At 38.1% G+C, this 22,433-nt stretch overlaps 3 protein-coding genes across 6 annotated transcripts; 1 reads left to right on the forward strand and 2 right to left on the reverse strand.

Moving 5' to 3' along the window:
- Positions 1-4,935: 4,935 nt before the first annotated feature.
- Positions 4,936-10,685, reverse strand: LOC112734075 (cullin-3A). 3 transcript variants are annotated; one of them, XR_003813216.2, is made up of 4 exons: positions 10,095-10,685; positions 7,234-9,337; positions 5,780-5,883; positions 4,936-5,673 (listed from the first exon to the last, which is right to left on the reverse strand). XR_003813216.2 is itself a non-coding variant. In XM_025783265.3 (2 exons), the coding sequence occupies exons 1-2, from the start codon at positions 10,253-10,255 to the stop codon at positions 7,300-7,302; spliced, it is 2,199 nt and encodes a 732-aa protein (XP_025639050.1). In that variant the 5' UTR covers positions 10,256-10,685; the 3' UTR covers positions 7,015-7,299. The 3 variants fall into 3 exon arrangements, 1 of the variants encoding a protein (XP_025639050.1); XR_003168325.3 differs by lacking the exons at positions 4,936-5,673; positions 5,780-5,883 and adding an exon at positions 7,015-7,165; XM_025783265.3 differs by lacking the exons at positions 4,936-5,673; positions 5,780-5,883 and having other exon boundaries at positions 7,015-9,337.
- Positions 10,686-15,930: 5,245 nt separating this feature from the next.
- Positions 15,931-16,965, forward strand: LOC112734078 (acidic endochitinase-like). Its single transcript, XM_025783268.3, has one exon. The coding sequence runs from the start codon at positions 15,931-15,933 to the stop codon at positions 16,813-16,815; it is 885 nt and encodes a 294-aa protein (XP_025639053.1). The 3' UTR covers positions 16,816-16,965.
- On the reverse strand, positions 16,943-22,353 carry LOC112734076 (probable hexosyltransferase MUCI70). Of its 2 annotated transcripts, none has more exons than XM_025783267.3 (9): positions 21,825-22,353; positions 21,180-21,442; positions 20,877-21,047; positions 19,931-20,286; positions 19,164-19,375; positions 18,815-19,071; positions 18,544-18,722; positions 17,946-18,040; positions 16,943-17,501 (listed from the first exon to the last, which is right to left on the reverse strand). In XM_025783267.3, the coding sequence occupies exons 2-8, from the start codon at positions 21,400-21,402 to the stop codon at positions 17,978-17,980; spliced, it is 1,461 nt and encodes a 486-aa protein (XP_025639052.1). In that variant the 5' UTR covers positions 21,403-21,442; positions 21,825-22,353; the 3' UTR covers positions 16,943-17,501; positions 17,946-17,977. The 2 variants fall into 2 exon arrangements, with proteins under 2 accessions (XP_025639052.1, XP_025639051.1); XM_025783266.3 differs by having other exon boundaries at positions 20,877-21,062; positions 21,825-22,345.
- Between the last annotated feature and the right edge of the window lie 80 nt (positions 22,354-22,433).

Below are 22,433 nucleotides of genomic sequence, written 5' to 3' on the forward strand. Positions count from 1 at the left end.
TGAAAACCACATCGGCGGCCGAGCATTGGCTGCAAAGATATTGCGAACAGGATACTATTGGCTGACGATAAAAAGAGACTGTATTACGAAAGTCAAGGCATGTGATAATTGTCAAAAGCACGCCACCCTCTCAGAGACCCCGGCCGAGGAGCTCCACACCATAGAGGTAAGCTGGCCTTTCGATAGGTGGGGATTGGATATCCTCGGACCTTTTCCGAAAGCGCCAGGCCAGGTAAAGTTCCTTTTAGTATCAATATACTATTTCTCTAAGTGGATAGAAGCACAACCACTAGCACATATAACGGCAGAAAAAGTGCGATCTTTCTTATGGAAAAACATTATATGTAGATACGGTATCCCAAGAGAGATAATCTCGGATAACGGGAGACAATTTACAGACCATAAACTCGCTGCCTTTCTAACAAATTTTAACATTAAACATCATTTCAGCTCAGTCGAGCACCCGCAAACCAACGGGCAAGTTGAATCAGCTAACAGAATTATCTTGCAGGGATTAAAGAAAAAGCTCGGCGAGGCTAAAGGAGAGTGGGCCGACCTCATTCCAGAAATCCTATGGAGCTACAATACCACCATTCAATCTGCTACAGGAGAAACTCCTTTCAAGTTGGTATATGGTACACAAGCACTAATCCCAGTAGAGGTCAGCGTCCCAACGTTAAGGGCCGAACTTTATAATCAATCGAACAACTTGCAAGCTCGAGCAGCCGAGCTTGATCTTGTGGAAGAAGAAAGAGACATCTCAGCCATAAAGCAACGAGCCAGGAAGTAGTTCATAGAGCGAAGACACAACAAAAGGGTAGTTCATAAGTCCTTCAATAAAGGAGACCTCGTACTCAGACGAATAGAAGAAGCTCGGAAACCTCCAACACATGGCAAATTAGCAGCAAATTGGAAAGGACCTTTCCGAGTTCTCCAGAATCTCGGAAAAAGGGCTTACAAGCTAGAAACCCTTAAAGGAGATCAACTTCCAGGAACATGGAATGTCTCCTCACTAAGGGAATACCAATCATGACACATGCTGTAAATACGCGAATGATGGTACTCTTTTTCCCCTTTGAAGGTTTTTTCCCAAAACACATGGGTTTTACTCGGAGAGGATTTTAACGAGGTCAGACGCCACAAATCATCATACCAATGTAATTTACATTGCAAGCAAAACATATTTTATTTTGGCAGTTAGCATATATTTCACTCAATAAACATTCAAAAAAATCCGAGCTTCATACTCGGAAACCAAAATACGCATGCCGAGCATATTACTCGGAGAAATACAAACAAACAACAAAATCAAATTGTCTAAACGAAGCCTAAGGGCTCACTCCGCCGTACCTCCTATATCAGAGCTACCGCTCTCGTTATTGATAGTCTAATCATCTAAAAAATGGCAACAGACAGCCATCTTCAATACATACACGTAATCGCTATCGCAACATAACATATTACTATGAGTATAACTTTGCCAAAATATCATATCTTATAAAAGGCTAATCAGTCATCATAAAAACCAAGCTATATACTCGGAAATCAAAAGATCACAACCGAAAATAACACTCGGAATTACCAAACAAGTCAAGTCTAACAAAAAAAAAAACAAAAGTACCATATACAAAGCTTACAAAACAGAAGCATAAACTAAAGGCCTAATTTGCCTTATCACCACTAGCTGACCATTTACGACCACCTTCATGACGTCAAGCCTCGAAGGATCAGCTTCCGGGAATAACACCTTGACCTGAGAAACAGCGTAATCAAAACCTTGAGCAAAAGCCTCATAGATCCCAGCTTCCAATTCTTTGATCCGAGCAGAAAGTTGATCATTCTCGGACCCCATAACCTTCAACCTTTCAAACGATGTCTTGTGCAGCTTCCTCTCATCAGCCAATTCCATCTCTTTCTTTTTCACAGAAGAAGAGAGCTCGGCAATCTTGTTGTCTTTCTCCTGGATGATACCAGACAACTCCTCTACACGAGAATCATACCCATGGAGCCTTTTCTCCTCTAGCATGCTCGTTCTCATCATACCTATGGAGCCTTTTCTGTGATTCATATGCAGACTCAACCATCTGCAGAATCATAGACGACTCCCCCTTACCTTCTAAGACCTCGACAAAGCTACCTTGACCTTGCCCTCTCTTCCTCTTATGCTTCTGCCCAGGGCCATATTGAACCAAAGCAGCAGGACCTTTCCCAACATTAGATGAAACCTCTTTCTCACCTTTCTTGCGTTGATTGAAGAAAGAATTCAAACCTATAGTGGTGATGGCAGGAGCTTTCTCGGCTACAAATCACAAATAACCAAATCAGGAATGATAGATCAAAACAGAAATGGGAAACAAACATAGTAAAACAAATTATCTATGTGATCATATACAGCCTGCCTATCAGTATCCCATTTCAACATCTCGGCAACTGACAACAAACCTTTCGGACCCAAGGGCTTAAACAAAAAATCCATCACGATATCATCGTCAGGAAGCCTATCATCTACATCCAATGCTTGATACGGCTCGGCACACCAAAATAAAGGAAATCTCTCAACTAAATGCTCGTTCAAATAAAACGGAAAATCCTCGGGTACACTCCTAACCCTTACAAACATGGATTTAAAGTCCTTAAACGAAGACTTATATAGACCAAAAACAGCACGACGGGGATAGCTACTAAGGTTTACCCACAAGCCCCTATTCACCCCTTTTGCTTGAAATAAAGAGAAAAACAGCCTCAAAGAAGGCGGACGCTCCAACAGTTCCATCAAAATTTTGAATGCTCAGACAAAACCCCAGGAGTTAGGGTGAAGCTGGGTTGGGGCATAATTTAACCAATACAACACTCCACACTCGAATTCGGTAAAGGGAAGTCTCACACCCAACTCAGTAAACAGACAACTATACATGAAAAAGAAAGACCAATCGTCCAGTCGGTTGCACACTCGGTCACCTCTATCACAAGGTAATAACTCTATCCTAACATTACTACCCTCCCTGATCCAGAAATTCGAACCCAACAACCTCACGGATTCCTCATCATCAAACTGGGAGACATACTCTTTCACCCTAACATCCACCCAACCATATAGGTCACCCACATTACAGTTCTCCATCACGAAGAACAAAACAGAAAGACAGAAAAGCAAAAAGGAAAAATAGAAGAGGAGTTAACACTGACCTTTCTTACTCATTCTCATTCAGGAAGAAGACACAAACTTTTTTTTTGAAACAGAGCAGTATGAAGGAAAGGAGAAATGAAACTACAGATAACTCCCCTAAAACACAAACGGTTACAATACCACAGCATTTAATCCATATTGTTAAAAAAGAGAAGCATTAAACCCACTACAAAATCCAATGGATATGGGTGCCTAAAAAAAGGGGATAGTTTCACATCAATCATGTCATAATGGCGCGCAGAACGAAGCCACCCAAAACGTTTTGAATTCTGCACAGAACCAAGCCGAGCTTGGGGGCTGCAAGGAGTACATACAGTAACAAACTCAGCGACCGAGGATTGCGGTATTCCTGGTTCGAAAGCTCGCCTTAGTCCTGTCCAAACCAAGGCAAGCTTGGGGGGCTATGATACGTCACCCTTATCCTCGGCCGCCCGAAAAGTTCGGCACGTGAGCAGATAATATCGGCCTCACGCCAGCCGCCCGATAAGCTCGGCACGAAAGCAGACAGGAACGGCCTCACCTAGTTGAAAATAAGAAACGTGCTCAGCAAACATAATCACCAAAACAGAATATTATGACCAACCTACAAACTAGGACTTATCCCCAATAAAACGGATAAAACAACTCCTATAAAGCCGAGCTAATATCCTCGGCTAAGGTTCAGGTTCCATTCTCAGCCTTCTATTCTTTACTTAACTAATTCACTAAAGATCATCACTAACTTGAACGTCGGAGTATCTTTTGCAGGTATTCCCACCGCGGTGTTCGATCCAGGCCGACGTATAGCTCTTCCTCTCCGACAGGCGCCTGCTCGGAGTCGCTAAAGCTCGGCCACCCCAGTGCCAGGACGAAACAGCAACCAAATTCAATACATACACTTCTGGACCTATGTTTGTTCAAATTAGTTTACATTAGCCGACGACAACACATACTTTTCTGTTTGACGATATCTTGTTAGTATTTTGGCCCACAATAAAAATTTGTTGAGAGGCAACTGACTCAATTCAATTAGTGGGCTACAGTAGAACGTAAGGCCCAGATTTCTTGTAACTGGTATCCAATAATTCAATGATCTATATAACAAAATCAACAACCATTCAAGATTCAATACAAAAAGGGTGCTATCGTATAGTAGAGGGGTTTTATTACCCCGTATAGTCTCCAATTTAAAGTTTTAGTTTTTGTTTTTTTGGGCTCTAAGCCCCCTTGTAAACCAAAAAAAAAAAAACACAAAAAGGGTGCTACCATGCTAGTAATATTGAGAATATTTTACCAAAAAAAAAAAAATAGAGAATATTATTCACACAAAAGAAAAAAAAAAAAACATATTGAGAATATTATCTTTACCCGACTACCCATGATAGACACATTTTATACCTCACAAGCCAGAAAAAAAGACACATTTTAATACCATGGAATAATTAAGAATTTCTCTCTCTACCAAAGAATTAAAAAGAATTAATAGTCAAAATTGTCCTTAAAAAATATCTCGATCTCCATTCTCGTTCCCAAAAGATAAAATTAATCAAATTCGTCACCAAAACATAATCAACCTGATCGCGTTAGTCCTTCCGTTATCTTCTGTGCTAAGGTGGCCAATGCTCACTGACATGGCCTGTTAACTGCCAGCGTGACACTCGCTAACTGTACCCTCTTGGTGATAAGATAAGTTTATTAGATCAATTCAAATCACTCCCTAAATCTATGAACCCTAATGCCAAATTCAACCATTGAAGCAATTCAAAAACTTCCTCAAAAGAAAGACGTCATAGTCTCTCAGATATAGAACTTTCTTCTATTCACCAGGAAATTTTTATCTTTTGGTCTTTTTAGACACTTATTGCAAGAACAACACATGAAGGGGGAATACAATTCAAGTCTTTCCTCATAAATTATGAATTTTAATGAAAAGAAATGTTTTTTTCCTTTCTTGTAAATATGTATGTGTGCTTACCCGCTGTCTCTGATTCCTTTTAGCCAATTTCATATATCTGATTCATTAGGTTCAGCATATCCTTCCTTACTCTTGTCAACATTAGCCAATGAACCCTTTGGAACCTTGGGGTTCCCTTCTCCAAGAGTAGTGAACCTTTCAACGTCACTCATGATCATTGCAGCTTGGATCTCTCCAGGTAAAGTTTGACGTACAGATGGAGACCAAAGAGAGTGTATAGTGCGAAGTAGCTGGGAAATAAGAACATGAACCGCTTAATACAAAGTACTTAATAAGTATTGGATTTATAGGAGTTGAATCCGGTGTTGAGCTGTTTTCAGGATTCCAATTAGCTTTCTTGATTCCACTCCTGTTAAGTGCCTTATCAAAGAATGTCACACTGTGAAAACTTGACCACATAACTTGTGCTTCTGAGAACAAGTAAACCAGGCCATATGGTTCAGATAAATACTTATCCTGCCATTCCGAATGTGTCCACTCTTGGCTCAAAGGTTCCAATAACCATGCTAAAACTTCTTGCTGCTGTTGAATCCTGTGCAATTAAGGAATAACAAGAAAAGGTTAATTGATATCTTGACTGACTTTACACCAAAATGAAAGGAATATTGACAGAATTATCTGTTATATCCGATCATTACCCAGCAACAGAAGCCATCACAAGAAAAGCTTCACCTAGAAGATTATGCTCTCCTCGAAGCAAACAACCTTCCCTTTGCAAACATCCGATGGTATTGGCAATCCCCTGCATATAACATTGCAAGAGTAAATAAACACACTAGATCTCCCAAACTATGCTCTGGACCTCAAAGCACTTTCAACTTAAGATTATATGAAATTTTGTAAATGTATTAAAAAGCCAGGATATTCTGTTAAGATGCAATTATCCTTTCAGTCAAGTTTCACAAGAACTAAAGTCAAACAGATGTATGAATGATGTTAAGATTAAAAACAAGAATATATGACAAATTTGTCAAAGAGAAACCAACTGAACATCTAATTCAATATTTTATAACTAATAACTAACTACCTGTTCAAGATAGAAAGGAAGTATGTTGCTATCTCCAACAATACTTTGCAAGTTAGAAGCGCCTAGTGACACCATATTTTCACATATAAATTCCACAAATTCATATTCACCATCATCTATAGATTCTAGATTTGAGCCAAATCTGTACAAAAACTCAAAATCTTGAGGAAGAGGGACGAGAGTACCAAGGCAACCAATGATTGAATTTGGGATTAAGGTCCATGGACTTAGGGACTGATTTGAATTGATATAATAAACTTATCTTATCAGTAACAAGAGGGTACACTAAGCGAGTGCCATGCTGGCAGTTAACAGGCCATGTCAGCGAGCGTTAGCCACCTCAGCACAGGAGATGACGGAAGGACTAACGCGATCAAGTTGGTTATCTTTTGGAGACGAATTTGATTAATTTTATCTTTCAGGGACGAAAATAGAGATCGAGGTATCTTTTAGAGACCATTTTGACTATTAACTCGAATTAAAATAGAAGAGCAACAGCAAAGCAAAGAGAATAATATAACAAGATGCCTAAGATTCTTAGGCTAAGAACTAAGCAGCGTGCCACTTCACACAAATAATGACCGACAGACAAACAAAACTGTGATCCATGCACAAAGAAGTCATTATCTTTCATAATACTTGAATCTAACTAAGAAGAGAACATCATGAATCGGCTCCCTTGACAAACAGGACCTATATCTTGTTGAGCAGCATCTGCAACATTGTCAGACAACCAAACCATCTGATTGAAGGCTTTAGGTATCAAATTTGAATGATGGCCATTTAAGTCAAATTCTTTGATAATATAACAAAATTAAAGCACATAAATTGGACTTGGATCCAAAATTTTAGTTATAATAGGGCATGGTTCCCCACTTTCATTGGATGCTATCAGTAACAAGAAGTAAAAACTTAATCCGAAAAACATGTTAGAACTTCCTCACACCCAACGACATTTGTCCGAATTGTGATGCAGATAACAATGAAGAAACAGCACCTGGAGGGGGAAAAACAAATCAATATACATTGAAAATCAATGGAGCTATTAAAGGGCAAGTTTCTCACCTAGTTTTTAAAGATACAACATCTGGGTCACTGTAACTCAAACTAAAACAAAAGAGTTCACCAATTCTAGGCAAGATACCGATACAGTTTTCTGTCATTTTCATCCCTCTCCAAAAAGTCCCGTTCAATCAGGGACTCTATCCGTTTCTTTACCTCGGTTGGGTTCGCAAGAAATCGGGATTGCAACTGCTTTGTGACCTCGGCTATAAGGTTATTATGATCAAGTTGCTTCCTAGATTTCATGATCCTCACTATGGCTGCTTCGATCTGGGGCTTCCGGTCCTCCTCCACTCTCTGTCGAGTTTCCTGTTTCTCGGGCTCCGATTCCTTTTGTGCAACTACAGTTCCTATTTTCACCTTGTATAGTTTGCTACTGAACTTGTCATTAACAAAGAATGCATCATCCTCCCCAACATCTTTACTCATAGGCTCTTTCCTAAGGACATTTCTTCCTTTAACTAAAGCCAATGATTGCAGGCATCTCTTAAGATCTGAAGCAGGAATCTCAGTCGCTTGCTCAATCTCCTTGTAGCTAAGTCTGTCCGCATTATTAAAAAGCATAAGAACACACATTTGGTAAGTGGATACGTTTAGCTCGTGCTTCTGACCTTTCCCAAAGGTTGCTTTTAAGTCTGCAGTGCCCATATTAGTTTGCCAGGACAATCTCCGGCCGGTGTGGGTTCCGAGGTAATATGATCGAAACTTCTCACAAAGGGCAGACATTTCGGCTGGCAGGTTGCATGTAACACTGGACTGAGTTGGCCACGACCCAGTTGTCAGGACCTGTACAGTAAGTGTAGGACCATCAACAAGTTCGGGGTGGCTGGCATAGAAGCCCTGCATAGTGTCCTGGGAGGTTTTCATGTCTGTAAACATGCCCTCTAATTTGGATGTAAACTGGTAACCACATTCCGTCTTGAGCTTAACTATGAGACTTCTCTCTGCATCATCCGAAACAGTTTTTCCTGACAGAAGTCGCTTTGCCAGATGCTGTTTGTAATACTTCTCAAAAACATCCTTTTCTTGCAAGTAACGGAATAGCATCATCACCTTGTCAAGGGTAACCTCTACATCATCCTCACTAACCCCTTTCAGACCTTTACGAAGTTTATCATCAACAAACAGCGAAATAAACTCTGGAGATCGAGGGTTCAAGTTAATGAAATATTCAAAGGAGGAATTCAAAGCATTCTGGAAAGATTTGTCATTGTTAAATGCAAAGTTGATAATCTTGTCATATTTGTCCTTCTCATCTAAGAGCCTCTGCACGAATTCTACAGGATCCTTCAACCTTTCAGGATCATTAACAAGCTGCTTGCCGGTTTCTTTGATGTGTTCAGTCATGACTTCTCGAATTTTTGAGAGACCATCGGGAACACGACGGAACAAATTATACATTCTACCCAAATCATCATATTTATCATCAGAAAACATGTGTACCAATCCAGAATTCTCCATATGGATTAATCTAAGCATGTGATTTTCAATCATCTCCTTCTCCACCACATTAGTGATCTTCTTTTCAGTCCTGGGATCCAAGTAATGGCTCACTCTATCAATTTCTTCGTTCAGACGCCTCTCGGCTTTCTTCAAATAATCACCACAATCGCAACACTCAATGAATTTCTGGGATTCTACCCGGTAGAACTCAGCTGAAACATGAAGAAAATGCAGTTCAAATTCATGCACATAAACAGAAGGACCCAAATCTACAAGCATCTTTGTTATATTTCTCATTATCCCTCTATCAATAACATCCCCAGTACGTTCACTATGTACTAATTCCAGAAGTGTGTTCAGTAACCGATTCCTGATCTGATTGGAATAAATAACGATTTCTCTCCAAAGGTTCAAGCCGAGTTCATGAACAGGGGTCTTCTGGGTGCTTGGTATATAAGTCCTGTCCATGTACATAAGTATGTCTCTAATCATTTGCAATGCCTTATTATGATCATTCCATTTTCTGTTCAGTTCTTCCAGAAAGGAACCTCCTTGAGCAGCTTCAACAGATTTGGCTATTTCTTTTAGATGTCCAGTCATAGTAGCAACCAGTCCTGAATACAGCTTCTCACCGAATTTGTGAAGCACCATATTGTATGCATTTCTAAATCCACACACAAATAGAAGGGTGATATTAAAAGCACTATCGATTTTCCTTATGAAAACCAAAAAGATATAAACATATTTTTAGTCCCTCCACAATACATGATAAAAAATCCAACCCATATTTGTCATACACAAACATGCTGTACACTTCACTACGCCCAAGAGAGTTACTACTTAGGCAATACAGAATCCATGCTTAATCACCATGTGACATCACTTGGATTTTCAAAACTACCATTTGATGAGCTATCAAAACTACAAAAAAAGAAAATAAGAAAGGGCAAAGACAACGAGTCTAACTACAGGTACTGACAAAAGGGCACAGCCAAAGTCATGATTAGTGAATTGTAATAACAACATATATCAACATCTATGTAGCTCACCCTCAACAACTAAATGTTTGAGAGCATATCATAGCACTACATGCATAAATAGAACAAAAAACAATGAATTTATTTCTAAGGTAAATCATCGTTTGATAAACATTCCTAATGCTGAGTATGTGAACAGGCAATAGACAATACCTTAATCTAAACATGAACAACACCTCTATGAGCAACATCCCTAATCCCCAATCTCCTCTAGTTTTGTTTTTTTCTTTTATACATAATAATAATAACTAGAATCATATAATCATCAAGAGGAACTCAGTACCTTATCTACATAATACGCATCAATCATTTAAGGCATACATAATAATAAAAAAAGAAACCAAAATTATTTTAAGGGGAAAGGGAAGAAATTGGGGAGAAAACCTGTAAAGCTCTTCAAAGCTGAGACCACTGGCGTTGTGATTGTAAATCTCATGAATAGCATGTTCGAGAATCTTCCATGTCTTGTCGGCATATTTCGGATCTATGACAACCCTATGCTTGAAAGCTTCTATCTGAAAATTTCTCTTCCTCTGGTTACTCATCTTCTCCCACTTCCCCCCCAAAAATCGAACCTTTCCTGCGACCCAAAACCCTTCCCTCTTCAGATTTACTCAAACCCCGAGATCGATGAGGTTGCACCAGAAATGAGCATGCAAAGAAATCGGGTCAAAAAGAAAAATTGAATTCTTTTTCTCTGTCTCTCTTTAAAGAGAAATTTATGGACGTTGATGAATCATTGGGCAGGATTTAATAATAAATTGATTTTGGAAACTTTGAATGATTGGACTTTTTTTTTTCGGGTGTGTGTCGGGATGAAGAAGATGATGATGATGCTGATGATGGGACCCTTGGGCTTGGGTGCTGTTGTTTCTCAAAATTGTGGTTTATAATGGCGAAACGACCTAAACGAAACGAAACGTTTCTTCTGGGAGTTTCGCGTTACACTTATATTATTCTTGCGCTGTGTTGTGTGTGTTAATACTTAATAGTTAATACGCTAATACTACTAGTGATTCAATTTATTACATAGGCACTTGGCACTTGGCAGCATTACATTCTAAGCAATTCTCATTTTTAGTTCCTAAAAATATTGCTAGTAATTGTGCAAGAGAATTTTACTTGGTTTACAAATGGGAATTTGTATTAAAAAATATAAATTTTATTAAACACTGTTTTAAGAGAAATAATTAAGAAAGTAAAAAATAAAAAGAAAGTATTTTTAATAATTTCTTTGTTAAGTATCTTTAAATAGTATTTTTAAGACACTTATATTCAACACTCAAAAAATATATCTATACTTATATTTTGTATATATAATAAGAATGTAGGAAGGATTGGTGTCTAATTTTTATTTTTAAATATTTGTTATTATATATATTTTTTTGTTACTTTCAATACTTAAATCCAACACCTTTCAATTAAGTTATAGATCACTTGTCATTTCAACTAATTTTTTTATTGATTTTATATACAACAAATAAAAGAGTGAATTAATAAACACTTTACTACTAAATAATGCACTAGTATATATGTAATATAAGTTTTTCATATATTTATTACGTTAAAAAACTACAAGAAAAATGCTCATACTTTGGTTCGTATCAATTTCATCGTTCGATCAATGTATAACCTCTTAAGTAGTAAACTAGCAAAGATAAAACTCGTATACGTGACAATTTATAACTAGATTACTGATAATTGAATTTGAATCTATATTTGTGATGTCTAATTAATAAATGCACAAAGAGTAGCCGGCATGATTAAGTAGCTAATGACATGAAGTATGGAATTGAATCTTTTCAATTTTTTTTAATTATTTGATAAAGTATAATTTTTTGTTAAATATCTTTTTTTACATATTTTTTTGTTTTACTTCAAAAATATAAGATGAGAGATCACACCTTATCAAATAATTAAAAAAAATTTGAGAGGATCGATTGCTATGTAACACTAAGCAAACGAAATAATTTCCGTAGGACATGTAAAGGCTAAAACATGTTCTGCCTCTAACAATGAATATATTCCATGACTCACTAAACATAGTTAGCAAGCAATTGAGATTCAGATTTCTGCTTAGCTGTAACATAATGAGGTTTAACAAGCAACTAAAATTCCTCCTTGCTTTAGCTACCCGCAATTGTTGAATTTAGTTTAATGGATTTTCCTCGTTCATGAAGAAACTTTGTTGCTTGACACAAGTCATGATAATGATAAAGATTTAAAGAGGTTAAATTAAGAATTGTTTTAATAAATATATTAAAAATTAAAATTTTTTATATTTTTATAAAAAATTTAATTGATAATCGTAACATTTATCTTTTTATCTTAAAAATAGATGTTAACTAAAAATCTAACAAATAAAGATAATTTTTTTTAAGGTAAAAGAGTTCAACACCCTAGAGTGGAACAAACAGTATCAAACAAAACAAACAGACAGGCAACCCCAACAAATTCCTAGATCAAAGAAACGAAATCCCCACGTCATCTCTGGCATAACCATCAACAACCCTAGAGATGCGCACCTTTCCACTCGTTGCAGCTAAGGATGGTCATTGTGATGATCTCTTCTACGCCTTTCATTTGGTTCTGAAATATCCTCCTATTTTGCTCCATCCAAATGTATCAAATGATCGCACAGAAACACCTCAAACGCTGCTTTTGATCTTCTTTTCTTCGCGGCTCATCTGTCCAACTCAGGAAATGGTCCTTTACCAATTCCGGGAAAGCCAGAGCCGTCCAAACATAGATATCCATGCACTCCACACATGCCTAGCAAAATCACAGCCAAGAAACAAGTGATGGACCTGCTCAACATCCTTATTACATAAAATACAGCTCTTGTCATCCTGGCTAATAATTTCGAGCCGACTTAGCCATTCTTTGGAATTCACCCTGCCTACCAGGACAAACCAAGCAAACAGCTCCACCCTTGGTGGAACCAAACCTTTCCAGATGGTCTTTGTGAAGCTGTAACTAGTTACATCCTCTGATAGCATTCCTTCTTGTAGCACTTGCACAAAAGAGTTAGTTGAAAAAATACGAAGTCTATCATATTTCCACACAACTCTATCCTCCCTATTATTCGCTAGCCTCACAGGTCTCAAAGCCTCATGTAGCTGACTCAGAAGGTCTAACTCCCACCGAAAGAGCTCACGCCTCCATTGGAAGTTCCAAACTCACTCTAACCCATCCCAAAACCCACAATCCCCAATAACCGAACCACATTGGTTTGAAATAGAGAAGAGCCTAGGGAATCGATCTTTCAAGGAACCACACTGCAACCAAACATCCTCCCAAAACCGGGTCCTTCGTCCGTCTCCAACCTCCATTGCCAGACCTGTAACCATCTTATCCCTCAAATATTGCTCCTTAAATTCTATATGGCAAATATCCTTCCATGGGCCTCCTCTAATAGACAGCACTTGAGAGGACAGTAACTCATCCAACCTCAAATTATTACAGGAACAGACCACCTTCTTCTACAATGGGCACTCTTCCTTAGCAAAAACGCCACCACCACTTAAACAACAGTGCGGTGATTCGAATCATAGCATCTCCTACTCCCAGCCCACTGAATTTCTTAGGGGCCTGCACCAACTCCCATTTCACCAACGCCATGCCCTATCTCCCATCCTCCTTACTCCACAGAAATCTTCTCTGTAAGGAAATTAGCTTCTCAGCGACTGCCTTCGGCATCTTGTATAAGCCAGATAATACACTGACAGACTATTCAAGACTGATTTTATAAGCACCAGCTTTCCCGCTTTATTTAACACCTTAGCTTTCTAAAGGCTTAGTTTCTCTTCCACCTTATCGATTATAGAGTTCCAAGTCTTAACCAACCTCGGATTAGCTCCTAAGGGGGCTCCGAGGTATTTAATAGGGAGGGTACCTTCCTTGCAACCCCACAAACTACACATACGATGTACCCACCACTCTTCACAATTGATTGGAATCAAACTGGACTTATCGAAGTTGATACTGAGACCTGACATCAACTCAAACCATCGCAGCAGCCGCTTGTAATTCTGCATAGTCTCATCATCTGGTGGGCAAAACAGAATAGTGTCGTCAGCAAACTGAATGTGTGAATGCTCCACACTGTCTCGACCAACCACCAAAGGCGAAATACGCCCATTCCTGACCGCCTCACCAAACATTCTATGCAGTACATCCACAACCAGCACAAACAAGAAAGGAGAAAGCGGGTCACCTTGTCTCAAGCCCCTTTCCATTTTAAATGGTTTAGATGGTGATCCATTAATCAAAACCGACATCAAAGCTGTGGTCACACACTCCATAACCCACGCCCTCCACCTGCGTCCAAACCCCATCTTCTCCAGCACAATATCCACAAAGCTCCACTTGACTCTATCATATGCCTTTTAGAAGTCTAACTTGATTATGGCTGCCTCCTCTTTTCTCCTTTTAAGCCAGTGCACTGTTTCACACGCTATGAGAGCCTCATCATGAATTTTTCTACCCTGCACAAAAGCACTCTGAGTCTCCCCAACTAGCCCAGGCATCACTACTCTCATCCTCCTAACAAGCACTTTCGAAATGACCTTATACACACACCCAACCATACTGATAGGTCTGAGGTCTTTGATCCCCTTCGCATCCGTGAACTTAGGGGCCAGCGCCACCCACGTAATATTGGAATCCACGGGTAGCCTAGATGTCTGAAAGAACCCCATAACAACTCCCGTAAATTCCGCCCCAATCTCCTCCCAGCACCGCTTAATGAAATTCATGTTGAACCCATTACTCCTTGGCGCCTTCGAAGACTCACAATCCCACACTGCCTGCCTAATTTCCTTAGCTGATGGCATTGCCTCCAGGGACACCGACTCTTCCTCATCTATCTTTTCCACCAAACCATCTTTGAACCCCAGCAAAGGCGAACTCTCCTGATGATACAGATCTTTATAAACTGTCTAATAGCTACTTTTATTTTAGTTTGGTTCCTTACCAGTCTGCCATTGACTACCAAAGCATCAATCCGATTATTCCTCCTTCTTGCCGACGTTATATTGTGGAAGTACCTTGTGTTTCTGTTCATTTCCATTGCTTGCTGAGATCGAGACATTTGCTTCCAGTGAATTTCTTTCCTCACACACCATCTCTCACAGCAGGTAACAAATCATCAACCTTTATTAAAGATAAATATTAGGAAGTTATTAAAATTTATTGTTTTTGGCTATTATTTAGCCATCAACTCAATTCTTTTAATCTAATTCTTTTAGTTTAGTCCAATAATATAATTTATCGTATACTTTAAAATATCGATAGCTGATTGATGGTTAAAAATAATAAATTCTAATCATTTTCTAGCATTTGTTATAAATAAATAGAATAGAATAATATGAATGATTCAAATGGTATGGATCAAATAGTATAACATTCTCCCAATTTCATCTAGAAATATCAGATTCCGGTCTAACATTGGAAAAAAAAAAAAGCACGGCTCACATTTTGTCCTGCCATCATAATTTGTCGATTTGCGACCAATTCATTTTTGGAGTGCGATATTGTTACTTTTCTGTATAATTCCTTTTAAAATTACCCTCCTTCTTTATTATTTTGTTTTCAATGGTAATACCGTAATCGAAAACTTTTGCAATAGTTTAAGAGTACAAGAGTTTGTTAGCTGTACATTTAATTCAACTATCAAAATTATTTATTAGTGTAAAATACATATTAAAATCATTCATTTCTGTTATCAGAAGATGCTATGGGAGTGGTTCCTCTCCAATGAGAATAAAACTGGATGGTATCCAGTGTTCAATTTAACCATTTATTACTCTCTCTCTCTCTTATTATTTCTGTCCCACTCATAAAATCAAAGGTGATAGATCACACTGTATTCTATCAATTGTTAAAATAATTGGAGAGGAACCTTTTCCATGTGAAGATACTATCATGACATAATAATTATAAGTTGAAAATTATAAATTGACCGTTGCCGTAGCTTATTAGTGTGCTGTATTGTACACGACTTAAATGAATGAGATCAACATCAGTGACTGCTTTCTAAGCATGAAGCGCGAGACAAAGTAGCTGCCAAGCCACGCACTTTTGAGGCAAAGTTAAAAATTGTGTGTAGTTTAGTTATCTTAGCGTTATAAAAGGCACTCTCACCAGCACTGTGTGGCATACATCAAAAGCATAGATTGGTTAACACTTGAAGAGTTCAATAAACATAGCCTTCTTGACAATGGCATTGAACTTGCCAATCTCACTCACATTCTTCTCTTTATTGCTCTTAGCACTTGCAAATGGTTCTAATGCAGGTAGGATTTCAGTCTATTGGGGCCAGAACGCTAACGAGGGCACGTTGGCCGAGGCTTGTGCCGCAGGGAACTACGAATTCGTCATCATAGCCTTCTTGCCAACCTTCGGCAATGGCCAGACCCCCATGATAAACCTGGCTGGTCATTGTGATCCTTACAGCAATGGTTGCACCGGCTTAAGCTCTGATATCAAATCATGCCAGGCCAAAGGCATCAAAGTCTTGTTGTCTTTGGGAGGTGGCGCCGGAAGCTACTCAATTGCGTCTGTCCAGGACGCGCATAACGTGGCCACATACCTTTGGAACAATTTTTTGGGGGGAACTTCATCGTCTCGCCCTCTCGGTCCTGCAGTGCTCGATGGCATTGACTTTGACATCGAAGGAGGATCAAACCAGCACTGGGACGACCTTGCCCGGTTTCTTAAAGGGTACGACAAGGTGTTGATAACTGCCGCGCCTCAATGCCCATTTCCTGATGCTTGGATAGGAAACGCCCTCAAATCGGGACTCTTCGACTATGTTTGGGTCCAATTCTACAACAACCCTCCATGCCAATACACTGCTGGGGGAATTGGGAATCTTGTAGCTGCATGGAAGCAGTGGACATCAAGCATCCCTGCCAACAAGATATTCCTCGGCCTACCGGCTGCCCCAACAGCTGCAGGCAGTGGCTTCATCCCTGCAACTACCCTTACTTCCAGTGTGCTTCCAGCAATCAAGGGTTCTGCTAAATATGGTGGCGTTATGCTGTGGTCCAGGTACTATGATGTTCAGAGTGGCTATAGCTCCTCCATCAAGAACCATGTCTGATACCTATATTCCTTTCATGTACTGTGTATACTTATCCCTGTCCTGATGTATGTTCAAATATTTATGTCTATAATATGATCATATTTTGTGATGATCCATAACAAATTAAGGAAATAACACACCTGTGAAGAGTATAAGTTTGTTAATTAAGTATTTTCCAAAAAAGAGTAAGAAAAAATTAATTTACAGACATCACTGCAACTAAAAAGGGACATTTACAAATAAGAGTAAAAAATGTATCCTATTTCACCAAACAAATGAAGAGACATTTACAGTTTTCTCGTTTCGCCGTTCAACCATAATCCTCTACTTTTGTGTGGGAGAGGATGGAAGAACTGCTACTTGTTACTTGTTAGTTACACAAAAAAGAAAGATTAAAATTACATGTTAGAAAAATGCCAAAATCACCTTTTCCCTCACATTAAATTAAAAAACAAAAAGGGAAGCTGAACAAACTAAAACCTTGATCAACTTGCCTTCCCTCATCAACAACATCCACTTGAACGGTTGAACCCCATCCTTAAGTGAAAAGCTTGCCCACAATAATTCACCTTTTGGTACAGCTACATGGCGAATAACTATTTGCTCCGCCAGAAGCAACTGACTTTGCCTCTCGTTAATCCGGCTCAAAATAAACATCAAGTTCGAGACTAGTCTATGATAAACTTCATTTCCAGTGTGCATCCCTTCACATATAAGATATTCTAGTTAGATGCTTGGATAAGAATGAAGAGCAAGAGTGTGGTTAGGGAGAAGGTGGAAAGTAGAGAGAACGGAATTTGGAAGGTAAACCCATTTTCTCAATTTTGTTGCACCGAGCCGGGTGTCAGATAGTAGTGTTCAACTATTTCAAGTTCCATTTTCCCAGTTGCAGCTATACTAAACATTCTACGGTTGATGAAAAAAGTATTTGAAATTCAAGCAACAAATACAACTTCATATAGCACCTAATTATCTCATATTCTCATTTACCAAATTCATGGAGATAGTTTCTCAAGTCAAAACAATGGACAGCTAGTCTTACCACATAAAGAAAAGTTGAATCATATTCTTAAGTTGGCACTGAAAAAATGAAAAAGCAGAAGAAAACAAAATCTAGCAGTATTAAATGAAGTGATATCAAAAGGCACCTTAAAAAGCTGGCCGGAACTGATCAAGCAGTCTATGGTGGAGAAGGAATTGTCCTATGCCGGAATAGTTTAACTAATGCTCTGCGCTCACAATCCTGCATAGATTAATGGTAAATGTGCATTTTTCAGCATGCGGAATACATTAATCTCTTTGAAGCGACAATCATCAAAAGGGTCAGAAATAATAATTGACCAAGATAAAGTTTTGGCCAAATTAATATAAGAGGGAAGGAGGATGGAGCCTGTCAGCATAACTAAATGAAAATGGCTAATAACATGAATAGTGGGTATAGTAGGTATGTCAGATTCAGAAACATAGACAACTAGCAGAGCTGCAGAGGCTTAAATAATAGAATAAAAAAGATTAATGAAGTAAACGTTTCACCATAATGAACAATACTTGTATTTACTGAGAGCTAAGGTAATTTATTAAGTAATATCAACCAAGACTGATATTTCTGTGCAAACTAAATAAAAAGAAAGACCCCCTTGACTAATAAGCAGTACGATGAAGATCACATAATACATGCAATGAAAAGTAAGTACTGAACACCAAAAATACTATGAAAAATGTTGTGAATTTTGAGTAAAAATTCACCTTGAACATATGCAACTGAAATGGTCTCTCTGGATTCATTCTCCTCAATTTCAAATAAGTATAAGCAAAGCTTAGTTGATCTCGAGAAGTAAATCGATCAACTTCATTGAACCAAAGGCATGAAAATAAATTTGACATTGGTGTATGTGCCCTTATTATCAAGGAACCCTCAGGAACATCTGCAAAATGAAAGACTCATCAGTAGGAATTATATTATGCACAATTGGGAATATAAAAACTCCATATGAACAAGGTTTTGAAGATGACGCACAACTTGGAAGAGGATTATTTGGGTTTGAAGGATCAAACTTGGTTAGGCCATCAGATTGGTAAAAGTTAAACTGTTCGTCAATTGCCGTGTGGTTGTACTTGTTTAAGCGTTTGTTTTGGAGTACCTCATCCCAGACACAGTGGCGATCATAATGATTTGAAATGGCAAATTCAGCATTCCTTCGCCACAAAAAATATTCAATGATCAACATAGGATCAGCATTGAGTCTCATCTTGCTGTCAAGCCAAATTGAATACCTATCAAACAACGTTTACAAAGTTCAACCAACATTACAATGAGGAATAGAAGGTCAAGCAACTGGGATTGCAGGAAATATTTCAAGAACTACCTAGAATTTGGGAAGAGGCGGTGTGCTAAAAATTTTGGCACCTTGCCAGTCCTCCGCATGTCTTCATATGGCAAGTTTTTCACAACTACTACTTTCCATAGGCCAATATGCCCTCTTTCATCGGGACTGTTCCCTTCTGATGAAAGTTTGGATAGTGTTTGTTCATCCAAGAACATCACAAAACAAACATTGTTCTTTGAATATTGACTAATCTGCAGCAATGGACATATATAATGTTTTCTGTATGATAAACAGGTGCTTTATAAAGCTAAGATGCAATACATTTCACTATCAATAAAATATTGACTTAATCAAGGTTGATATTTAAGTTACATTACTTCATAGTAAGTGTAAAAACAACAAATGATACATGAGTCCCAGGAAAGGCTAAGGTGGCTAGACCAAACGAAATAAATAAATAAAATAAAAAATCATCAATTATTGCCAAGAACAAAAAAAGCAATAGTTTTTTATGTTCCTTTTCCTTCTGTTTCTTTTTATTTTCTTATGTTCCCATATTTATTACTCTAATTCTTTACACAAGTGAATGCTTTACCGAGTTTATACATGAAACAAGAACACATATGACATTTATGCTCTGACTTAATATCTTTTATGTACATATATTTTTCTCGCCCTGGTGAATGACATCTTTATCAATTTATTGAACTGACATATGATTACTTGGTATCTTCAGCAAGCCTGTTTTCATAATGAATTATTTGCAAAACACCAAACAAAATATTCAAAACAGGTAACATAATTACCAGTCTACTTGTAGGCCTCCGAAGAAAATCGGAGCTTCCAAAAATGCAAGAAGAAACTGCAATCTTACACTTTGACATGTATGCATTATCTTTTTCATCTAAATCAAATCCAGTGCTTGAATACCCTGGTGATCCCTTGACAAAACCACAATGAACCATTTGGTTTTTGGCATAAAATGACTTTTCTCTCTCCTCAAGAGTCTGATGTCCTCCAAATCGAGGTTCAAACAAACCACTATCGGATGTTTTTCCTTCTTGTTTAACATAATCTAGAGAAAACCAAGTGAAATTCATGTAATTCTTGGGTTCAGCAAGGCCATCTACTGACTTCAGAAATTCAACTTCGCAAGGAAAATCTGAAAGAAAGATATCGAGGAAATTATTGGGGCAAACTGAATTTAGTCACTGACTTAGCTTACTGAGGAAGGTCCAACAAAATTATGCTAATAGATAGTAAACACTGCTGATTTAGTCAACAGAACTCAAGCACTATCAAGTGACATTAAAACCAGGTTAAAAATCTCATATGCTTTGAACTTCGGAAGTAATCAACATATGTTACTATGACAAGAACTACATTTGCATAATAGGGTTTGGTAGCTTATCAAATATGATTGTAAGACATAACAACCACATAAATTCATTCTAACAAAACTACATCTGCCATTATCTAAGAAATGCTCCACTATCTTTCTGACACCTTAGATGTCTCCAGGTCCTAGCGCTTTCACCAGCAACAATCTAAGTAGCTGCTCACTATATTTCTGCAACTTCATATAGTCCAGTATTGCTTTTCTAAAAGGTGTTAATCAACAAATCTTCAATTATAAAGAGGGTGTATCAGTGTATGAGGAAGCAATGCATAACAGAAAAGAAAATGAAGTGCCTATTCTATTTCATTAAACATAATGTAACAATAACTGAAGTTCAAGGCAAGAAATCTTACGCTTCCTGCGCTTGCTTTTAGGTGGTGGTTTTCCAAATTCAGATAATGAAACAGTTTCTTGAAGGTTGAGCTCTTTGTGTATACTGTGTAGGTTAAGCTCTTCATGTTTACTGTGTAGGTTGATCCCTTCCCGTATCCTGTGAGTCGCTGGGAACCTAGATTCCATTTTAGCTGTAATAGAACCATCTAAGGGAAATATAAGTGAAAATTCAGAAAGTTGAAGTTTTTCTTTGACACATCTTGCTACAAAATTCATATAAACTTTAAATGAAGCTGGAAAAAAAGCCTATATTCAAGCCTCACCGTGAATAAACATTTTCAGGCCACAAACTGTGAAATAAACTGAAAAGAGTGCAGTAAGAAGGAGAAGCCAACGCGAAAGTCTGTGTTTGGTAATCCGACCAAGCCTTCTACCACGACGCAAGATTCGTGAGCCATGGTCACTTTTACCAAGAGAATTGACAACCGCATCAATGATGCCCCTTCTCTCGGTGAGCAACTCACCATTGTTTCTATAAAGAGCCATTCCAAAGCGCTTCCCAAGTTTCAGACATAGACTGGTTCATCTGTTAAAGAAAATAGGAAACAAGTCTCCACCTCTTAAGTTTCTACAAACAATAAACTATCCATAACAAACTCACAAATTCATGCATAGTTAAATCCTTGAAATAGTTAATATTTAGTAACTTAGATGTTGATGCATGCACTAAATTTGACAGCCTTATTACCAAAGTGAATCAATATTAAAACAAGCACATGCAAAATATCAAGCCCAAATTTGATAATCAATTCTTCTAGCTCCTACAGCTACAAGCAGCTGGCGTGAAAGGGAAAACATTCAAGGAAAGCCCCACCACAAATAGCTTCCAATTGGATTATCCATTGAAATTGGAAAAGCCAGAACATACCCAAAACGAGAAATGAAAAGATGAGAATGCTACAACTCACAGGGATTAACCAAAAGAGCAATGCAGGAAAAGGCGAATCTTCTTCTTCCCCAAGGTGAGATCTTTGTGCAAGGAACAAGAGTCAAACAGTGGAATGAACATCAAAAACGGATCCTTTGAGCAAATGGGTGAGCGAACAGAGGAACAGAAATGGATTGCACGGAGGCAGAGGGATGAGGATCTATGGTGCGTGATGCATCAGCGGAGCACAGAAGCTGGTGTGTGTATTTAGTGGCTTTTCTTCATGTGAGTTGTTAGTGGGTTGTGTGTTGCCAAATATCACGATCCGAGCTTTTCATTATCAGAAAGTTTCCATTTTTATTCTTATTACGGTTTCTTTGATTCTTTCTCAGGTTCTTACTTCCCTTTCTGGGACCCCTTTTTCTTCTTCTTCCTCCTCTTTTTTTTTTTTATATTAATATTATTATTTTCTTTTCATTTGTTTGACACCGACACGGTAACGAATTGTATAAAAATTAAAAAATAAAGCAGAGATTTTGGGTAAACAAGTGAACATGGTTCTGGACTATGACTATTGCTAACCCTAATTTGAGGAAAATAAGATGGGCAATATTTTTCATTAACAATTTATAATTATTTTTTAGGATAA

The sequence above is a fragment of the Arachis hypogaea genome, chromosome 3 (genome assembly GCF_003086295.3).
Source record: "Arachis hypogaea cultivar Tifrunner chromosome 3, arahy.Tifrunner.gnm2.J5K5, whole genome shotgun sequence".
In the NCBI taxonomy this organism is placed as follows: domain Eukaryota; kingdom Viridiplantae; phylum Streptophyta; class Magnoliopsida; order Fabales; family Fabaceae; genus Arachis; species Arachis hypogaea.